Raw genomic sequence first — 22341 nt, forward strand, 5'->3', positions numbered from 1 at the left:
GCTTTTGTGTAGCTGAAAACAGATGGACATTGGATGCACACATACAAATTATTTTTGAAGTGGCTTTCCATGTGACTAATTGACTTGCCTTTGTTTATTTCATTAGGTTGTTTTTGTTGTCCTTTTTTAAATTTATGAGCTTGCCAATATCTGAGAGTGATCACTGATGTGAAAGGAAGAGGAAAAATAATTGCACTTTTTTTAAAGCATGCTGTGTTTGTAGCTTAGGTGAGAGAAAGACAGAGAGCAGCTTGCTTTAATGTGGAAAGGCATATGGTGTCTGATGCTCTTGATCAAAACCTACACGTTTTATACGTAGCATTCCTAGTTTAAATGTCTGTAGCTAGCCAAGACTTGAAGCCCCTTAACTTGGAGATCAGAAACAACTACTGGACTTATAAATCCATCTCAATCTTGCAGTTGAAAGGTGATGGTGTACATATAACATTTATTTCATGCTCATAAAAAGGTGAAATACTTGGTAAGAAAAATAAAAACAGAAGAAAACTGTTGTTCAGAAAGGAATTACTAAAAACAAAGCAGAAAATTTTGGACATACTGAAATCAGAATGGCAGGGGAAAACCATACAGTGGACGTGGTGAAATTTCTAAGCCAGTTCTTTGAAATCAAGAAATTAAGAGAAGAACCCAGTGATTTTGTGCCCCTTTTTCAGTCTTTCTCCCATGTAAATGGAAACAGGTCATCTCTTATTCAGACTTCTCTGCAAGTTAGCTGTTGCCACATCCATTTATATAACCTACCTGGGCTTCAAAGCTTCATTATTACTTTCAGTCTCCCCTGTGTTTCTGGAGGCCAAATATTTTGGAGAGAAAGGAACAGGAGATTCATTCTTGTTTGTATAGAGACTTAACTTTCTCCTAGTAGAGTCAGACTTGTGGCATACAAGATTTTTATCAATTTTTTAACTTCTTCTTAATACCCTATTAAGAAAGATTGTACTGTCCTCCTTTTTGCTCTGAGTTCACCTTCAGAATTGTAGTAGGCAACCTATTATAAAGTGAAATATTACAGACTTGGTCTCTGAAATGAGGTGAAGGAGAGAAGTTGCTATCTTCACATAAAAGGCGGTTCAAGCATATGCGATGCTATGAAAAAGATGCAAAACCACTTGTGTATGAAGGTGACAGAAAGTCACTGCACTTTTGAATATTTAAAGATCATTTACTCATTAGTAGTGAATATCAAGTAGAAGATCAGATTAACAAACCTGAGACCTTGCCACAGCTGGGCACTGACTTAGGAAGCCTTTCAAAAGCAACAGTAGCAGTAACTGGGTGTACATTTTTTTGGCCTGTTGCCTGTATATCATTCAGAATTAAGAGCGATGCCAGAAAATTCTCAGCATATTAAGCCACCAAACGCATTTGATAGTCAACTGCAGTATTCCCTCCTATCATCCAAGACTGATTAAATCCTGAGGATTTTAGGCAGCTGTATGAATTTAAAGCACTATGATGGATAACAATATTTAGCCCAATAGTTTGGGATTTCTTTGTGAGCGCAGGGATGCTTGTGTTGCCATCCTAACACGTGTTGGTACCACAGGCCTTTTATGGAGGCCTTATGGATCAGCTGTACAGCGGTGTTGGTAGTGCAGAGCATTCGACCTGAGCCTGCTGTGCTGAACAGCTGCGCATGTTGGCCGAGATGGCAGCCTCATCAGAAAAACCGTGCGCCTTTCACCTCTCCATCAGTGCTGGTGTCACACAGAAGACCAAAACTGGGTCCTCTCCTCTGGGTGTTAGATCCTGAAAGGCAACGTCATGGCCACTGTCTGCTTTCAGGTGCCAGAAGGAGATAAAACCTCAAAGACAAAAACTATCAACAGTCAGCTAAACATGAGCTGGAGCATCATGTGTCAACTGTCTCTGTCCTGTCCTTTGTGAAAACAGACAGCTCTGTGCACAATTCCTGTAGAAGTGGCTTTTCCTTCCATTCACAACACTACTTTAGCAACAGAACAAACTCAGCAGTCAGTGTAGACAATTCCAGGTCAGTTCAACACTTGGTTGTCCTTTGTGCATGCAACTGCATGCAAGTTAGTGCACAGCGAGCCTCTGACTAAGGTGTCTCCTGGGTGAGAAAGTCCTAAGGAACTCTCTCCTTTCCATGTCCATATGAACTGAGTGCATTTTGAGCTAATTTCAGCTTCTTTCAAAATAAAAATTGATCTGTTGGCGGCAGCGTGGAGCAAGCATGTTTGGAGTGTTATTCAGATGTCAAAATATGGTATTGCTGATGGGGATTCTTTTTCCATTCCTGTGCAAAAGGAGGAGCTCCAGTCTGGCATCTTGCTGGTTTTCTCGCTGCATTGCTAATGTTTACTTTTTTTGGGTTTTTAGCATTTCTGATTTCTTACTCATTGGGACGTTCCAGAGTCCCTGATTCTTTGTTTTTTGATTTAAAGGGGAGGGAGATGGAGAAACAGGTAGCTTCTTGTCCTTATAGTTTTCTGAATAAAATGTTCTCTTTTGTTATGTTGAAATCGTTTTGTTGCTGACACGTTATAATTTTCTTCTTTTAGTGATGATAAGGTAGTAGAAGAACAACCAGAAGAAGATGAGGAGCTAACCGTTGTGGAAGATGAAGATGCTGATGACGATGATGATGATGGTGATGAAATTGAAGAAGAGACAGAGGAAGAGTATGAGGAGGCAACTGAAAGAACTACGAGTATTGCAACCACTACCACCACAACTACAGAGTCTGTGGAAGAGGTTGTCAGAGGTAAATTCATGGGCATTTAGCTTGGGGCTGGAAAACTGATCCTGCTGCTTTGCATGTTTGCCCTTTACAACAAAAAATGTTCCAAACAGCAAAATATCCTAAGTTGCAGCATTGTTATGCTTTGGCTTTGGTAATTTGCACGTTGAATCCCCTCCCCTTTCCCATTACAAATAGTCTTTGGAGGTGTCTGTCTATGAAGTGTGGTCATTGTGTATGATGTGGATGGAAGCAGAAAGGTTGGTTTTATTTTAAAGTAATATTAAATAAAATTTGACGGCCATATGTAGCAAATAACACAGGAAAAGTATGTGTGGGTTACCATGTGCACGTGTTGCAGAAGGATAGGGAGTGTCAGTTCAAAGCAGGAGGTAGCACTAGCTGATTTGGTCTCTTACGAGCAGTGATTAGTCAATTTTGTGTGATTTCTGTTAGATACCCATTTCCAATATTTCTCCATAAGCTAGTAATTCAGTAAAATTAGGTGAATTTAGAAATTACTATGCAGAAAAGTGAACCTAACTAATGGGGGGGGGAGCGGAAATAGGAATGCATTGCCCAAAAAAGAAAATATAGAGTGAGAAAGAACTCTTCCTTTCCAAAATTTGTTTTTCATGATGTTTTGTAGCTATTAACATAACTGCATTTTAAACTTTGAATTTCACCCTAGTCCACGAACAACATAGCAACATAACGTTTTTAAATGCCACATTTCTCCTATGATACGTATTTGAATGAATTATCCTTATATTTCTGTTCTAATAAGTACAATTGCATAGGGTGTAAATCTCGTGAAGATAGATCATGATTTTTCTACAGTGCTTACATCTTTACCAGTAAGTGCTGGAAATGATGGCAGAAACTGAGATTAAATGCTACAGTTGAAAAGAAAGGAGTTGGGACGTGCAGGAGGCAGAGGAAAAATGGCAGCGATTAGGGTGGTTGTGAAACAAGGCAGAAAACATCTGGCCTGGCTCCTTTCCTCTCCCCTTGCTTTCCCACCCCCTGCCTCTGGGGATGCTTGGGACTGAAGTGCCAGCGGAGTACCCCCCATTTTGCATGTGGCAGCATCCTTTTCTCTGGAACCGTGGTGCCGATGTTTGGCAGAGCAGGTCCGGAGCAGAGGGCTGCCGGCTACGGTTCATCACACACGCTAGGGACAGAAGGGTGCCCAGGGGATGCTTTGGAAAAAACAGAGTTACTTCATTTAGGTTTATCTGTTCGGTCTACGTGCAGATAAGCTCGCTAATGAAAAGTGCTAATGCTTTGCTAAAATCACTTGCAAATGTTTCTTTCTAAGGCTGGCAACGCCGTCTTGTGCGTTTCTGTCTTACATAACTGCACCGAGTGCTTTGCTCAGTTATTGGAGAGCCATTTCAGTGAGGAGGGGGTGGGAGGAGATTATGTTTAAATCTTTAAACCAATTAAATATATTTCCATATGTGAGCTTTCACCACCTGGGGATAAAACGCCCTGTTCTCGCTGGTAAATGAATATTGAGAGAGAAAAAAAAAAAAAAGAACACTTGACTTTAATGGGATTTTGGATGAGTGGAATTGAGGACAAATTAGGTAGAGCGTGTTTCTTTACTGAGGTTGACATTTCAAAGAGGTTAAGATGTTTAGCCTTCAGGAAAATAGTGTGTAATGATATGAATGTGAAATACAAAAGAGATGAGGCAAATTATTGAAGCCACCTTTTAAAAATCCTTTAGAAATGTATACACTTTCTAGCCGATAATGAAACGCTGTTGTCCTGTTTTTCCCAAGTCTAAAATTTCCCGCCTTGGGTGACTATGAGTAAAATATGTGTTGCTGCAAGTGAGGTGAGGGCAATCTGTTACCAACACAGGTTTTCAGCGCAGTTCTGCCACAGCCCTTTGGGCTTTCTGGCCTCCAGCCGTCCTGGGGCACGGAGGTGTCCAGCCTCTCCCTGAGTGTGCATAACTGGTATCTGGCAGAGCTGCACTATGTAAAATGCTGCCTTATTTGTAAATGTAGAAATGTCCAAATAACTTAAAGCCTTGGCCCTTGCTTTTACTTCCCTTGCTGCCCTTGAGGGAAGGGTTCCTGCAGGGCCCCTGTCTCCCTGATGCAGTCAGCAGATCCAGCATAGGAACTGCTGTGGTGAGCATCTGCTGTTGTATTACTGTTGCAAACAGAAAGGTTTGTCTCTGTCAGTGCAAATGAAAGAGGCAGAGGTGCCTTGTAGACAATGTACGTATTAAGAAGTGGTCCATCCTGTGGAGACATCTTGAAAGCCTTTCCAGATGGGGTTAAGTGTCGGGGCTTTATTCTCATGGACATGAGCTCTGCTCAGGCTACTTTTCCCAAGCGTTACCAAGTGCAGTTCATAAAACATATCCTAGGATGCTCTTCACAGGCCTTTTACAGCCAGTTTTATGTATGCCTTATGAAGCTGTAACTAAAATTATGTCATTAGCATTAAAGAGCACAGAGAGTGGGTTTGTCCAATTTGAGAGGAGTTGCTTTTTGTAAGTGAAATCAACAAAGAGCAACTGTTCTAAAACCATAAATTAGGATCTAATTGTGGGCTGGTACTGAGCCCTTTCTCCCCCAAGTCAATGGAATGATTGCCATCAACCATAAATAATTGAAAAGCGTCAATGTAATGTTATACTTTAAAGACACTTGAGCTATTGTAGAATCAATTTGTCAGGCAATTTTATTTCTATGCATATTTTAATGAATCGTGATCAAAATAGCAATAGCAGAACTACTTGCAAACTTATTTCCAGTGTAAAGGAAGTTAGTCTTGCCTGGAGAATGGGAGAGGTCATTGGCAGGAGGATAGTCTTTTCATTCAGTTTCTGCAGCAACCGTATTTTTATAAGCTATAGTGTTTATTCAGAAATGTGAATCAATTTTTCCTAGCATGGTACTTGCCAGTATTCACTCTCCTGCCTTTTGTGAAGGACTATCTCTACTCTCAGTTCATATGGAGCAGGGCTGCAAAGCCGGTTTAAACTTTCAGATACGCTCTTGCTGGAGTTCAGATGTTAAATCCAGCCAGTTGTGGGTCAGAGGTTGCAGGGACGCAAAGAGTGAAATTAATGTCAGGTTGACATTTTTCACCTTTGGTCACTGGGAGATTTTTATCACTGAATTTGTGCTGAAGAAAGTGTGGCTTGGTTATGAAGCCCTGCAGGAAAGCTGTGGCTCTTGACTTTTGTCTCTATGTGGAGCGAGGGAGGTGACGCTCTGCTGGCCAGGATTTAAGGAATGGAGCGGTTTGACTTCTGCTGTCATCGTCGCCTCTGGGGTGTTGCTGAGCTGCTCCGGAGGCATCCAGGCTCCAGGTGATCCTTCCAGCGCCTGACCGAAGCAAGCAGGAGCGCTGCTCCCCCGTCATGTGCAATTGTTTGTGATTTTGTTTCTGCTCTCCCTCAGCACAGTAGGTGACAAGACAAATCGCTCTCTCTTGGCGTACAACAAAGAATAAGCAATTTCAGCTTAGTGCTTCCCGTCAACATAGCAGTCAATCAGGTCTCGTTTAAAGGAGAGCAGCCCGGTCAGCACAGCGGCCTGGCAGAAAACAGCTGGCAGCTTCTTCGCATACCTATCGGCGGATGCGGGGCATTCAGCAGCATAAGCTTGACCTGCCTCATCTAGCGTATAATGTTGCCCTTTAGCAATTGGTTTTGCTTTCTCTAATTCAACTGGATTTCTTTAAACAGTTAGGAAAGAACTTAAGCAGTGCTGCTTGACGTGACATTTTAACTGTGTTTACAATCTGCAGTTGCAAGCGAGAGACCATATGCCAGTTTCCTAGCAAGAGAAAAGTAGCCTGATGTTTGTATGGTAGCTCTTAGCTTTATTGATCTAGCATGGGGGTTTTTTTCTGAAGGTTTTTATGTCTAAAAGATTTTAAATCCATTCAGTGACAGCTACCATCTATTCTAAGGCAAGGGAGGTTAACCCCGATTGCTAGACCTATCAGCTGTAAATTTGGGGATAATATTAGTAGCATGTGCTAAATTAATTGGGCTTTTTTCACCCTCCATAGCTTTGCCCCGCTTTCTTCTTTGAAAGGTTATTATCTTTTTTTTGAAGTACTAGTTCCTTTTCTTCTTTTGCTTCAAGATTATACAGTATGCTTTAGTTGGAAAGTGATGATGTGTGGTTGTATTCCATAGTAAGAAAACATCGATAGGTTGCTATATGAATAGTACACATTACGATAACTCTACTGGCTTTTTGTTAGGAGATCTTCATTAAGAATGATAATCTACTCTAACCTATGAATAAGAGCTGATAAAATTAACCTAATAGATTTGCATTAAAAAACCTGATAGCTTTTAATTAGACATTATAATTGAAAGCACAGCTATTCTACCGTAATATAATATTTCAAGTTATGTTGCAATTGGAAAAAATCTTTTTTATGATCTAGTGATCTTGTTGATGGAAAAGCAATATATTATTACTATTTGGGGTCAAGGGCAAAAGTACTGAAATACTAAACACAGCAATACTGTTGTTTTACCTAAGGTTGGAGGGTGGAGAGTAGTTCCGTTTGAAATATGTCCTGCCAGAAGAAATCCCCCAAGAATCTGTTTCCCTGGAGAAAAATGTCATTTCACTATATTGGAGCAATAATTAATTGAATATTTTGTTTTGCTGTGTAAAAAGACTGGAATGCACCTTTGGGCTAATCCTCATATTCACTGTCTTGCCATGTTAGCATAATCATGATGTTATGTGGAAATGATACCTCTTTTAAAATACACATAAATTCGTGAAATTTTATTGACCTACATTTAAAATCAAGCTGGGCTTTTTGTTTGGGTTCTGGCCATTAGTAGTAACTATATGGCACCTTGGTTCAAAATGTAGTTGTGTTGTGCACAGGTAAATAGAAAATGTATTTTCACATATTTGTTCCACTTCAGAATTGCAAGGCTTTGTATTCTAGCCAAGTGTACAATTAAATTTTTTTTCTATTCCAAATATCCCCCTCCAGTAGCTTAAGAATAAACATTAGAGAGAGAAATTCAATCTTAATTGCACAGGATGGAAATTACAATTTTAGGGTATTTAACAGTTTTAGAAGAGCTGTTCTTCAATATTGTATTTAGAAGTCATCATTTTGCTTTTTTCCTTTGACTTCCTCTGTAGAAAGTATTTTAGCAATTGTGTAGCTTGTGCACCAACTTTATTCCTAGAGTATGTGCCAGCTTCACAGCTGTCTTCTCCTAATTCCAAAAACCTCTTCTGAAATGAACTTTTGTCTTTGAATACTCAAACTAAGATTTGGCTGCCTCTTCTAACCATATATTCAGAATGAGGAAGTTTTGTTTCAGTGAAATGATCTTTAAATATTCCCTTTTGATTAATTCATTGAGCAAAACAGTATTGTGCCTTTTTGGAACACAAACAGTATAACTAAAAGAAAAACAGAGTGCATTTACTCATGTCTAATTTTTCTCAGCTAGTTAAAAAATGGAGACTAATATAGATACATGTGTATTGATATCCACAAACTGTAGCTCTCAGTTCCTAAAAACACGGCAGCCAAAATTACTTCAGTTGTAATATTATATATACCTGCATGATAAAGCGGAGCATATACCTCATGATATATATTTGAGGGGTTTATTCCTGTGACCTCTCTTACATTAATCGATTACTCTGTTCTTTAGTGAAATATAAATGGTAAAATATAAGATTGTGATCCCATATCCTTAAGCAGCTAAGTGGTTTAGGTCCTTGTTCAAGACTTGTTCGGGTCCCGATGATGATGATACGCAGTTTGAACTGACAGCAACGCAGACAAAGCAGACACGTACCAGTGCTAGTGAGTTGGTTCATACCACCAGTATGATTTATTTGTATGCACTTGACAATATCGACTTCAAACCTGAAGAGCTGGTAGTTGAGAAAGAGGCATCAATACAATATGTTTTCCATTACAGTGGTTAAATTAAAGAACTTGTAGTATTTATAAGCCAGCATGGTGGTATCTTTCTACTGTAGCAGTAAGGTAAAGAGGTTTTTCAGAGGTATAAACTAAATATAGGACCCAGCTTCCACGACAGGTCAGAATTTGTACTCTAATTCCTCCTGTTTGTCCTTTTTTTCTTAAATTTCTTCAAATACAATTTCTGGTTTAAGGTTTGGGACAGACTGTGCCAGCATTTAAATGAGCTTAGTTCTCATGATCATGTAAATAAATTCAAATCCTGAAGAAGATACTGAGTAACCTTGGTGTTTACAGCGATAGAAGTACGTAAATGTAGCTTTAATTTTTTTTCCCCCATTAGAAGTTTAAATTTTATTTCAGATTCCTCAGTTGAAAATGTTGGTGTTCACAGAGTAAGTGTTAGTCCCATGTGGGAAAAAAAAGCATAGAGTTGAGATTTTGAAATAAAGCAATTATAATTTCACTTTGATTTAAAATTGGTTTTTTTTCAAGGAACAGAAGAAAACAATTTATGTGGTAATGAAAAATTTTAAAATGCCATTCAGAACCATATTTTATATTTCCCTCTGTAAAAACTGATCATCAAAAGTACATAAAATGTTTGCACATAAATTCTAATTAGCTCTACTTACAGCATTTTGGTAAATGAGTGTTTATGGAAGTACTTTGTGTAAATCCACTATAAATCAATGTCCACATACTTGAAGACTGTGTATTTCCTAGGGTGCTGAAGTCTGTGCTTTTCAAAGAAAAAATAACACAGTCAGTGCTGATGTTTAGTGTAACTGATTAGTTTTCAGTACATCACTTTAACTATTAATTTAAAAGCAAATCAAAAAGCTTTGCCACAGTACTGTTCTTCAGGGAATGATCTACCTGCTTGGTTAGAAACAGCTCTTTTTGCATCGAGATGCTGGAATAAGCATAAGAAGCTTGGAATGAAGAAAATTGAATTATACTTTCCTGATTATCTCAAAAATAATTTGCCATATCTGAGGTTTCAGAGAAGGAAGGTACTGGCAACTGTAATCTTTGGTTTAGGGCCCAGAGAAGATGAGAGAAATTTTACTGTTGAAGAAGGATGGTTTGAAAACTGTAAGCGTCTGAAAGCAGAATTTAGACTGCTTATGAACCTGAGTTGTGGCACAGGCTTGTCCTCCTTAATGTTATCCAGTTTCATGGAGCCAAAGGCAAAAATGCATCTTTGGAGGGGGTAGAGTGAGCAAGTTCCTTAAACAAAGCAAAGCTTCCCATTAATGCTGTACAGGATACGTATTTGTAATATCAAGTAAAATTGAATTACATAGTGGCAAAGAGTAACTCATCTTTTAATCAGTTTTCAGCAACAAGTTTAATATATGAAGCAAAGACAGCTTTTAATTTTTTGATGAATCCTTTAGCAGTGTATGCTGCCTGCCTGCCTGCCTGCTGCTAATATCTGTGAAAATACCATAGCTCATCCATCATAGGCATTGATTGCTACACTCGGTAGCAGTGGAAGGGGAAATGGTATTTGGATTAGTAGCCCAAGAAAACCTGTTGAATTTCCCATCTCTGCACTTCATTTCCCCATCTTCTCAGATGAGGTGGTACAGCAGAGGATTAAATGCAGTGGCTTTTTTCTGTGAGGAGAAGTGATGGGGTTATGGGGAGGCATGGGAGGAGCAACTGGAGCGATGGGACCATTTCCCAGGCATTGAAGCCGGTTTAAAAATGTACCTTCATCCTGAAGCAGGGGTGAAGGAAGGCTACTCTGAGCCCTCCACAGAGAACAGGCGGTGGTGGACGGTGATGGTGACACTGGGAAAGGGATGACAATAGCAAGAAGTTTCCTAGACTGGACCAGCAACACGCTTCCCTCAAACAGAGCAATTGTGAAACAGTGACCCAGAGCATTTTTCTCCTCTCTTCTTTAATTCTTCATTTAGGTCATAAATGAAATTCTTCATTTAGGTCATAAACTGTTTGCACAGTAGTGCACTGCAGTGCTTCAGGCTTGCTCTTTTTGATATGGTACCCTGTGTTTTCCTGAACGCTTGTGCAAGTACATCCTCATGTGTATAAACGTCTTTAGTTTCCAAAAAGCCAAATTCCTTGTTATCACTGGCATCAGTTATTTGATGGGCAATTACCTTTGCTTTTGCACATGCAACAAAAATCTCTGCTGCTATTTCTGAGAGAGAGGTACCTATAGGAAATTTCAGATAAAATCTGTGAGCCGCTCCCATCCTGATAACACTGCAAAATGAAATAAATCAGACTTTAGAGCAGAACTAGTGTTTTGAGGGAAACCTGGAAGGCGCTTACTGTGTGGGTAGAGGTCAGCCTATAGTCAACATTAACTTAAGAAAGACTGAGTTGTTGAGACCTTTGTGGTTTTTGAAATGACATTTCCCGTCAGCAAAAATTCTCTTGATTATACCTGTCTCTTTAATGTCAAGAGTCACTATTCATTTTTAATTGACATGTGGCAGCTCTTCCAAGGCTGTGCAAAGTTAGCTTTGTGTGAAGATTTGACTGTATAATTGGATGGCGGGGCTGGATTTGATTTTAAAATAAGTCAGAAGAAACACTTGCATACTAAATATGGTCTATAATTAATCATATGGTAATATACAATGAATTGTAATTAATGTGTTGTACAATTAAATATACTTTTTTTTTTTTCCTTAAAAAAAATAGTATTCCTTCGCCCCCTGCTATTCCTTTACCCCTAATTGCTTGGTACAGAATTGTGACATTTGTAGCACATCCTTGATGGTTGCAGACACTTGGATCTGTTTCTCTTAGACCAAACATATGCTCCCTAAAATTGATTCTTGACAGTATTTATGGATACGATATGTGAATATGTTAAACACATGTAAAATTATACCTATATTTTGTTTTTAAGGAAATGTAGGTATACACTGACTGCCAATGAAAACTGGACATAAAATCTATTTATAAATAGCGGTGCTCCTGGGGGGAGTGAAGTGATGGATCAGGGCAGGCTCTGAAAAGTGGGATTCTTTGTAGCCAGCATCTGAGAGGTGATGAGCATGCAGGGGATTTTCAGTGCTAATGCGCTGGTATTTCTTCATACCTTTCAACCCTTAGGGATCTGCCTTCCACAAAATTCAAATATATGCAGAGAATTTAGAAGCATCTAGTTGAATGTACCAGTTTGTCTGCCAATGCAGTGTGTGGGATGAAAGCAAATGAGGGGCATATTGGTGTTTGACGTTATGGAGGTTTGAAACGACTTACGCAGCACGGTGAAGGATAAAACTGGTTTTGTCTGTTTGGAACATTATTGGTAAAGGGCTATATGTTTACATGTGTAATTGGCTGAATTCCAAATTGCAGGCAGAGTTTGCTTTGTCTTCCTTTAATTTGTGTGGTTTGGTTCTTCCCTCAGGTTTTCATGTGTTGCAGGATGTAGGCAGAGACTGTGGCAGCTCACAATGAACACAAACACAAACCGTTTTAATTTTTTTCCTGTGTATATTCACTGGGGATGAGATTTCCTCCCTTGGATGGGTTAAGGCTATGGCAGTAATTTTATATATGTGAGCCCTCAAACTGTGAATTAAAAACCCTGTGCCGGGCAGCTCGCAAGAGGGAGTTTCTTTAGCAGTGACTATATATAAATAGGTGTCTGAAGAGAATTTGTTTTCCTTTGTAACTCATAAATATTTTGGTTTTGTTTTTTCTTTTGTATAAGCTAGGAAACCTTCTCAATTTGGGCAGGGAGCGGGTATATAGCTAAAAAAACACAAGAAAAAATGTGGCTCCTACTGCTTTCAGATGTTGCCTGTCCAGACAGGTACCACCGAGTGGGCGGCTTGGGCAGGAGTCTGCCTGGGGCTGTCGGCAGAGTACCCCTCTGGCCTGGAAGCAGCTGAAACTTCACACTTGTACCATTGCCACCATGCTGGAGCTTGTTTCAGGGCAACACCCCTCGCTGCGTGTGGATAAAGTAGCTAAAAACATAAAAATATAGGCAGGCTAAGGAGACTTAGTGGCACGAATCTAAGTCAGTTCAAAATTTACCTTCGTTGTCTCCGGGCTGGTTTTCCGGGGAAGGGTTTCCCGTTCCCAAAACACCTCCTTGGTGCATCTCCTTCCTCGCTCGCGTGCGTGGACATTGAGAGGCACCTAATTAAGAAACTGAGGCAATACCATTTACATGCTAAATGTGGTTCCTCCGGGTCTCCTGTGACTAGAGGTGTGCTCTGAGCAAGCCGAGACTGGTCCCTGCCGCGCGATGATCTCCCGCTGGTACTTTGACGTGGCCGAAGGAAAGTGCGCGCCCTTCTTTTACGGCGGCTGCGGCGGGAACCGGAACAACTTTGACTCGGAGGAGTACTGCATGGCGGTCTGTGGCAGCGTCAGTAAGTGCCCCTCCACGCCTCCCGCCGCTTGGGAGCGGGCCTGGGCTCACACTAACCCCCGGCCGCGGTCTGTCCAACGCCTCTGCTCACCACTAGATCCTCATCAGCCTCTCCTAACCCGGCATGGTAGTGGGCAACTTCTTGGTGCTGTAGATGGGGGTCTGCAAGTAGGTAGCTAAATGCCTAACGCTTCCTTAGATGAGGCCTTCGCACTCACCTCTTCATTTTCTGTCAAAGCTTACTGACGTTTTGTGTGTCTCTGTGTGTGCGTGTACAGTGCATGTGCAGGAAAAAACACAAACTTTAGGGAAGCCTCAGGTAAGTTTAAAAATAGCTCATAGTTTTTACAGTGTATTTTCATGTATTATTTCTGACTTTTTTTAATCAAAGCAATGTTAAGTTCATTATAATACTAGAATATTTCTTTCCAGCCTCGGAAGAACGGATTCTTTTTGTTTGTTTGTTTGTTTTTAGTTTGGTTGAATACTTTGTGTGTGTTTGCAATGAAAAAGGGAGAAATGACATTTGATTTTCAGGTTTCCCTGAGGGCCGCGATGCACGTGGATGTGAATCACCTCCCACTTACTTTGTTTAACACAGCGTTTATTTTAATGATCATTTTCCATGAAGAAAGAGTGTTCGCACTGTGATTTTGGTTTGAGAAGGATGGCTTTCTCCATCACATATTGAATGAGATGCTGGATTTATCAGCTGTGTTATGGTTCAGGAGCCTCTGGTACACTCCCCTCCCATCTGCCTTGCCTGTGCTCTCAGGAGAGTATTGGCTGCCATTTACATCTGAAACATTAAAGAGCGAGTATGTATCTCACTGTCCTGCCCACTTACAGGGCATGGCGGAGCAGAACAGACGCAGCACGTTAGGGCTGCTTTTAAATGTTTTCCAAACTGCACCTCGGAATATTTGCAATAAGTAGAAGGCTTAAAAATGTGTACAAACACAGACATCAAGGTGTGCTATGTGTGTCGTGGAGCAGAGGAGCTGACCTGTTTTTTACTGGGGCGGGAGCAAGAGCAGACGTGGAGGCAGGATTGCTGCTCTGGTGCTTCAGCTGCATTTCATCTCGGCATCTTTTAGAGCTGTTCATGGCAAAGCTCCATGGAGGGACGTGGAGAAAGTGTACCACAAGGCAAGGGAGGAGGATACCTCATGGACAGTGATCAGCTTCTGCCACAAGACAGAAGATGTAGTGAAGAGAGAGAAGAATTATGCAGTAGATTGGAGTGAGGTCTATAACTTATTTGCTAAAAGAATGGAATTTTGAACGATTAAGTTCCTGTGTTAGGTAAGATGTTTCCAGAGATGCAAAACATGGTTTGTCTCTGATTTGTGCCCTATGACAGGCAAGAAAAACTGGGACTTTGTAATGAGTTAAATTAGGGCAGTAATAGGAAAAAAGATAATTTTAAAGAAGAAATATTTATGCAATGAAAAATGCAGGGTGTGTGATATTGATGAGCAGTTGATATTGTAGACAGAGAAGGAGGAGAGAAAAGTAAACTGAAGATAGCTGGCTCATGCAGATTAGAGGCATAGAAAAAACACTGCAGTGAGAGGGATGTTGAAGTAGCCTAGAAAAGCTACTTGAGCTCTTGTACCTTTAGTTTCAGGTAGCCAAGATGGGGCTGTGTTTGTTCTTTACTGTTATGGCCAACAGAGAATTTGTAAAGGAGAACTACCCTTTTCAGTCACACATGGGTGAGTATCATGTGTAGGTGGTGACTGGATCCCAGACAAGTTGATGGGCATCAAAACTAGTAACAGAAAACAGCTGAGAAACCGAACCTTTTGCTGCTTTGCATCTGAAGTAGTCTCGGTTAGCAAGGGCAGAATGACAGGACTGAACATGATTTAACTGCACAGAGCTTTGGATACTTCAGGCATTTGCCTTGGTCTGTATGAGGCGAATGAAAGTCAGTTACCTCTGATGGTACACCTCTTCTGACAGTACTTGTTCCTTTCCTCAGAAATTAAAAAAAAAGGGGGGGAGGGGGGGGGGAGAGGGGCCTTCATCCTTATGTTTTGTGTCCAACAAGGTAGGATTAAATAAAGAATAACTATTGGCCATTTGTGCTGAGCATTTTACTTTTATGGTCAGTATAAGAGTTTCTGAAAGCTGCATACACTGGTTCTTGTTGGAAAAAGTAAGCCTTTTCACATACCTGGTAGGAATTAAGAATTATTACTGCCTTTGTCAGCCTTACTAAAAAAATCTGTAATATTTTTGTGAGGGCTGGACAATAGCATAAATAAGGACTTGTAGTAGATCTTGACTCTTGCACCATTGCAGTTTTGTTAAACATCCAGTTTTTACAGCTTGCTTTTGGCTCCTGCCCTTCAAGCTGAGCTATATGGATGCATTTCTTTGTCCCAGTTCTGCAGTGGGACTCTGTGGAGACTCAAAGATCTCCGAAGATCGTGCTTCTTGCATACAGAGCTGTAGTTACTCACCCAGCACTTCAAATCTGAGAGTTTCATTTCTGGCTTTCATAGTGGTGCAAAACTATTACACAGAGGGAAGGGTGTTGCTGACTAAAAGAGCAGTCACATCACAAAACAGGCCTCATGAGAACTATTCTTGCACAGTAAAACTTGGAGGGATGAGATTCTGATTTGTCACTTTGATAATGCAGTGGTGTTGCCTTTCATACACAGGTTGTAGGTAAAATCATAGCACTGACTGCCTGAAATAGGAAGCCAGCAGTTTACTGTATTACACTTCCAGTCAACCTAGTGATCTTTTTGTGGGAAATCTTCTGCATAGGGGTGACCTTGGCCATGATCCCAAAAAGAATATTATGGATTGAGTGAAACTTGGAAATTAGATTGTCTTCCTTCTTCAAACTTGTCTCTTGGCAGCAGCAGTTGTTCAGCTCATGCTGTTTGGGAGGATAAATGATCTTCTCTTCTAAGACTGGCAATTCTCTCACAGCACGTAGAATCAGAAATGAAATAAGAAACAACTTCTAAATTTGCTACATATCATATTCATTAGGATATTCAGATAAGCCCAGGAGATTCCTCTCTGTCTCTTGGCACCTGTTTTTCTCCCCCTCTTCCCCTTAGGTTCAGTTTAATAAAACAGTGCCAAGAACGTTACCGTTTCTGTTCTTTCCATAATTATCTTGGTTTACTTTGGGATCCCCAGTTTTTGGTCTGAGTCATTTTCTCTTTAAGGAAAATGGAGTTAGGTTGAGTACTTGAGCTGCTTGGCTTCATTTGCACAACAGGCAGTGAGGAAAAATAGAGCTGGTGGTGTTCTTCTAAAATAGATCGCCATGAGGGCTTTTTCCTGTTTTGTTTTGTTTTGTTTTTTTTCTTCAGTAGTTTCTCAAACAACATTTGAGTCTATAGGGTACGCTTTCCAAGCTACTTTAGTTATATTTTTGTTGCTGTATTTTCATGTTATTTCAGGGTGTTCTATACCCTGATCTATACACCTGTTATTTCTGTTCCTAAAATAACTTTGTTTCCCTCTGGTTTCATCTGCTGTTTCAGTATCACCATGCTGTTTCTCCTTATTCTTCATCATTTTGCTGAACAGAAATGGTAACAAAAATAATTTTAAGTGCTGAATACGATCTGTTTCAGCACTTAAGTGAGATCTTGTCCTTGGTACCGATTTAATGTTGCTGAAACAGTTTTTATTACCTGGCTGTAGCGCAGACACCGCCCTCACCCCAATCCCTCTCAAGAGAAGAAAAACAGTGGAGAAGGGTTTCCATCTAGGCTACCCCTGTTCTGTCCTGTCTTTTTTTTTCTCCCCTGTCATCCTTAACTTATTATATTTGATCTTTGTGCCTCCCCCCCCTGCCGCATTCATGCTTATTTATTTATTCCATTCTTTATTCCTTTTCTCTCCAATGTTCACATTATTGTTGCTCTCTTGTGTCTTATAAAAAAACAGTGGGCCTCTCTTAGGCAGGAGACAAGATGGATGCTAAAAGCACATCTTTCCTTTGTCTAGCTAGTTTGCTTTGCAGAATAAACTGGTTAGATTTTACAGTGTGATACGAAATAGTGGATAGCGGTTGGGTTTCTTTTGAATAGTGGACAAAGGATGAAAGGGTGGGATGTGAGTTTATTTTTCTCGTAATGCATTGAAATTGGACTGAACCAAAACTTGAGGATGTTCTGTTATCACAAATACTCCTATACCATGAATACTGAAAGTCTGAATACTGAATACTAATATCCTGAACACATTGTCTACAGAAAAAAAAAAAAAAACCCCAAACCCCTCATGTTTTATTCTGCTTCCTTGCTGAAGTCTCTTTGCCTTGATCTGACAAGGTGGGTCTGTCCTGTCATGCAAAGCCTTAGACTCTCTCCGCTATCAACAAATTTCACCGATACTCTGAGGTCTGATAAAAATTATTTGTCTGTTGGGTAGGAGCTACTACTGTCAAATTTTTTCATTCATCACCCAGCTACACGGGAATTGATATATAATTGCACTAGAAGTAGGAGGCTTTAAGGATCTTGTTACCAATTCCTTCAGCCTGCCAGACCACGTGCTCGCTCTCTATTGATTTTTAATAAGGATGTTCAATACTGTCTACAGTTTCTATTCAATGTAAGGACTCAAACTTCTACTGTGTGACTGGCCATAATGGCTCATTTTAAGTCATTAAGATCTATCAGGCGGTTAATTCAGATTTAATGACCTCAGAATGGGTATGTATTGACAAGAATAAGCAGAAGATGATAAATTGCTGTTGCCAAAGGAATGATTTCTGTGTTATTGTCATACTAAAAAGTAATCTATTTTATGATTTTTTTCACTTGTGTCTTAATTGTTGCTTGTTAAACATCCTTAAAGCTATAGGAAATATATGTTTTTAATAAGTACTATTTTGAAATTATGTTAATCTTCAAGTCTTAACCTGGGGACACAAGGAGCTTCAAAGCCGGGAAAATCTGTTCTCTTAAATGTGCTTCATGTGTCAGCTGTTGCATAGGAGACAGCTCGCCCAGCAGCTCCTGCAGCCGTGGCGTGGTGCGTTCAGCGCGGAGTGGAATTCGTGCTGCTGTGTCTTCATTTGTTCTGCATCTAAAGCGGGAGTGAACTGTACTCTGGTGGCGCAGTCAGGTTTTGAAAACGTTGACATGTCATTAAAACGACCTTTTATAAAATAGGTCGTTTTATCATTGTACTGAATTCCTACAGCTAACAACAGAGGGAACCAACAGGGTTCAGTGTTGCCTCCTTCCTTGTGTAAACCCTGAAACCTAGTAGTAAGTTTAAATGTTAATACGCATTGTTTTATTTTTGATCATTTTAGAGCACTATCACAGATTTTTGGGTCAGTTTAGGTAGAATAGTATTTCTTCTCTAGACCAAATGTTGTAAATGTACAAACTTGCAAAATCTCTTGGTGATTTTTAAGTGACAGATACTTTATTTCAATTTCAGATGGAAGATATGAAAAGAAACACACTAAAAGCTACAATTTCATGATAAACATGGAATTTCACACCCTCTTAAATATAGATTAATATATTGTGCACAAGACTAAGACCAATATGAGGGATCCACTCTTACTGCTTTTCATATAGGCTAACTTCAGCTTGCCTGCAGATTAGTATTGGTCTGTCCCTGATAATTGATGAGATTGGTCTTAAGGTGTTTCTAGTTCACGCTCTTAAGAGAGGTGAAAATTCATGACCTCTAGCATTCTGCAGTGTCCAGTTTAATTTTTCTTCAGAGGTACTGCAAATAATAGTCTGTACCTTTTAACAACAGCAGCTTGTAGGATGATACTCCTGTTGCCAGTAATTTCCTTTTTATTTATTTGTTACTTGTTTGGGATCTTGACATCTCCCTAGTTAGCAGGAGATAGAATGTTTTGGCAGCTAAACTTGTATGCCAACTTCCAGAGCGTGACTAAGGCATTAAAGAACTGCAGTGCATTCCTGTAAGTAGAATGGTAAAGTATGCCCAATTTTTAGTTAGGTAGCACATTTTAATCCTTTGTCTTATTTACTGGGCAATTGCTTATTTTATCTGTACAGAGACTGCTTGAGCTTGACATCAGGTAGGAGGCTCAAAGACAGAAAGCAGGCCACATCCATCTGGACTGGGTGATGCTGCCCCTCCGCTGCTCGTGAGCTTTATGGGGGAGCTGGCAGGCCTCTGTCTATAAAAGCAGCAGAGCGTGGAAGTTGCTTCATGCCAGGAATGCATTTTCTTTGACAATTCACTTGGTGCTGGAAAATATTCATGCGGTAACTAGCTACAGTACTAATTTGTCACGGCACTACAGGAGATATAATTTAAAATAGAGAAGTCTAGTGCTAACATTTCAGATCCTAAAAATCTGCCTTTATAAGTAGTGATATTGCAAGGAAGCATTTCACATAATAAGTATGAAGTCTTTGAATGAATAAAAAACCCCAAGTTATTACAAATTCACTAAGCCAGTCACACTAGGACAACCTGTTGCTTCACCACAAAGGCTCTTTATAGTCAATTATCTTACTGCTTCCCAAATTAGCAGTAAAGGGGACATTACCTCTCAAGACTTTACTTAAATGTGTCCCTCTCCCACCATCTGCAGCATGAATTGCCTCTATCTGCTGCGTTTTATTTTCTCTGGCATGAAAACTCAGCCAAATTATGCGTCTTGGTGAAGTTGAGGCCAATTTCAAATAGTGTAGATGAAATCTTAAGAAAAAGATATTTTTGCGGTTCTTTATTCATTGTAAGTGCTTGACACTTATCATTCAGTGCCTAGGAGCTGTAATGGGATGAATTCTAATATAATCTATTTAAATTGTTAATTTTGACTACCACCTTTAGTGGATGCAAGTGACTCATTTCTGTTTCCACGGTTTTTTCGTCTATGTAAATTCGCACTTAGATTTCACCCTTGAACCACACATGGAGCGAGTGTTGGACTGGGCCTTTCTAAAAAAGCAGTTGGGTAAAGTTTAGGATTCAAAAGGGAAGTGATGCAAATGTTTTCATATACAAGAGTTAAACTACTGATAACTTCAAGCACTTCAAGTTTTATTAATGTAATGTATTGTTGTAGACACTGGTTTTGCTGTAACTTGTTTTGTTGGGTGTAACCACAGTTTTTTGGTTGGTTTGTTTGTTTGTTTTACTCTGTGGAACTTGATGACTTGTTTACGTCCTTGGTAGAAGGCACGGCACGTTCAGGAGAATATTTCTGTCTTGTATTTGTTCCCAGCAATCTCATTTAAGGTAACAGGTGAAGAATTTAATGGATTTTTTTCCCTCATAAATATTTAAATTTATGGTGACAAATCAAAAGAGAATGACCTTGAAGCAGAGTATTGCAAAGATGCTTGAGGAAAGTTTGCTTTGGGGACCTCCTCCCAAGCACGAAATGAATCGAAGAACTCGGATGGGGGGGTGTGATCTGAGCAATTCATGGCCGAGATGAGTGTTGAATGGATATGAGCAAGGCAAAATTACATTTGTCAGGGCTGGTGGAAAGGAAGTTGCAGTCATGGTTGCCAAGTTCTAGCTGTGCACAGATAGAAAATGTATCTTGAAGTTCTTAAACGGAAGGATTCTTATGTGAGAAAATTTAACTTAAACCTACTTTAGGTGGCAAGTATCAGCTTTTGTTAAGGCCATAGATGAGGAATAATATGAGTATGTTGGGTTTTTTTTTTCCCTCTCCAAGAAGTGTCCGTGAGGGATTTCATTAAACTGTCTGTCAAGCTGCCTATTGTTTTGATGCCATGCCAACTATTTAAATTATGACATATCAAAGGAAGATAGGATCAGTCTTTGCAAAGTAAAAGTTCAAAAGGGAATGTAACTCTTAAAAATGTGATTTCTCCATCTCAATACATTTAGTTATATTTTCAGGCCAAGGTTGCTACATTGACCTGTAATTATTCTTTGAATACTAATGTGAGTTATGAAATATTACAGAAACTATACACAGTCTTCTATGACAAAGTAGTTTAGCCTTGATGGTTAATAAAAACAATGAGATAACACAACTGTTAAGAAAGGAAAGAGCATCCCTCTGGAACGCTGGGTTCTCTTTCATGTGTTGACTCCCTTCATGTCACCTGTGCCTGGAATCTCTTTCAATTAAACTAGTAGACATTTTTAAGCAATATGCTTTCTAATCCGCTTTAGGAACATTCATCTAATTTAGCGAAATTTTGGAAGCTAAGAGGCAGCTTGAAATTGAAGGTGGAGAAGTCAAGTCTCAGAACTGGTGATTCTTTTTACTGCTTCGGATGTGATCCCTGAGCATACAACCACTACTTTTACAGGGGGCTTTTTTCCTTAATTCAGTACCAACTGTTTCTTCTGACAGAAGAATATGTTTGTTTTTATCCAGTCCATGTTTTGTGCTTTCAGAGTCCCTACCATTGTAGTCAGAATTCCTCAATTTTTATGAATAACACTTTACTTTCAAAGACTTCTGGGGTGTCTTAAATATAATTGTCAAAACATGAGGATAAAGCAAATGTGAAAAATAAATAAAACCCAGCTGAATGGTTATGTGATCAGGCTGAGTGATAAATACGTAGTTGAAATGGATGAGCCTTAACATCAATGAATAACTAAATGGGAGTTCGCATTATTGAGCACCTTTGCTGAAAATTAAAAAGTGGGCAGCTGGAGTTGAGCCGCCTGAAGGACAGGAGTACCAGGCTCTGATTGTGATCAGCACAGTTCACTGCTCTGCAGTCAGCTTCCAGGCAGGGAGATGTGCTGATGAGCCACGAGGCAGATCTGGCTCCCAGAACTCCTGCCCATCCTGGGGTGATGCCAACCCTTGGAGCACAGCAGTGCCGTCTATTTGCCCCCCAAAACCCTAAAAAGAAACCGCCACCACTAGCAACCTGCTGCTTACAGGTAAAATACTAAAACTGGGAATATGTCTGGTTTTCTTTCTCACAAGCTCTCCCTTGTGCTGTTGACTATGGGAGGAACTCTGCCCTCCCCTTTATTCTATAGTTTTAGACAGGGTTCAGAAAGTGGTCTTGGTGAAGGCGTGTATGAAGAGAAGTAATTAAAAGTGAAAAGGAATGGCACTTTGCCTGCTGGTCCTCCAGCTTGCAGTGCTAAGAATGAGAATAGTTGTCTCTATAATGCAGTAGATTATAATTGATATATAGTATGTAAATACACTTACTGTTCTGTGCCCCAGTATTGATCTCTACTAGAAAGTATACCAGTTCGGCACACACTTTTCTCCGAGTAATTAAATTATATTTAACTTAACCTCTATGTAAAAACTCATCCTGGTACTTCCTTT

At 39.9% G+C, this 22341-nt stretch overlaps 1 protein-coding gene across 4 annotated transcripts in view; it reads left to right on the forward strand.

Moving 5' to 3' along the window:
• APP (amyloid beta precursor protein) overlaps positions 1–22341 on the forward strand; it is a 223173-nt gene that overhangs the window by 123844 nt on the left and 76988 nt on the right. For 2 of the 4 annotated variants that reach the window (XM_082332177.1, XM_082332178.1), the window contains exons 6-7: positions 2547–2749; positions 12898–13065. In XM_082332177.1, the coding sequence (XP_082188303.1) occupies positions 2547–2749; positions 12898–13065 (371 nt within the window). The remainder of the gene's footprint in view (positions 1–2546; positions 2750–12897; positions 13066–22341) is intronic. The other 2 variants (XM_082332179.1, XM_082332180.1) reach the window with 1 other exon arrangement.

The sequence above is a fragment of the Platalea leucorodia genome (assembly GCF_965183815.1).
Source record: "Platalea leucorodia genome assembly, chromosome: 2".
Classification (NCBI taxonomy): Eukaryota; Metazoa; Chordata; class Aves; order Pelecaniformes; family Threskiornithidae; genus Platalea; species Platalea leucorodia.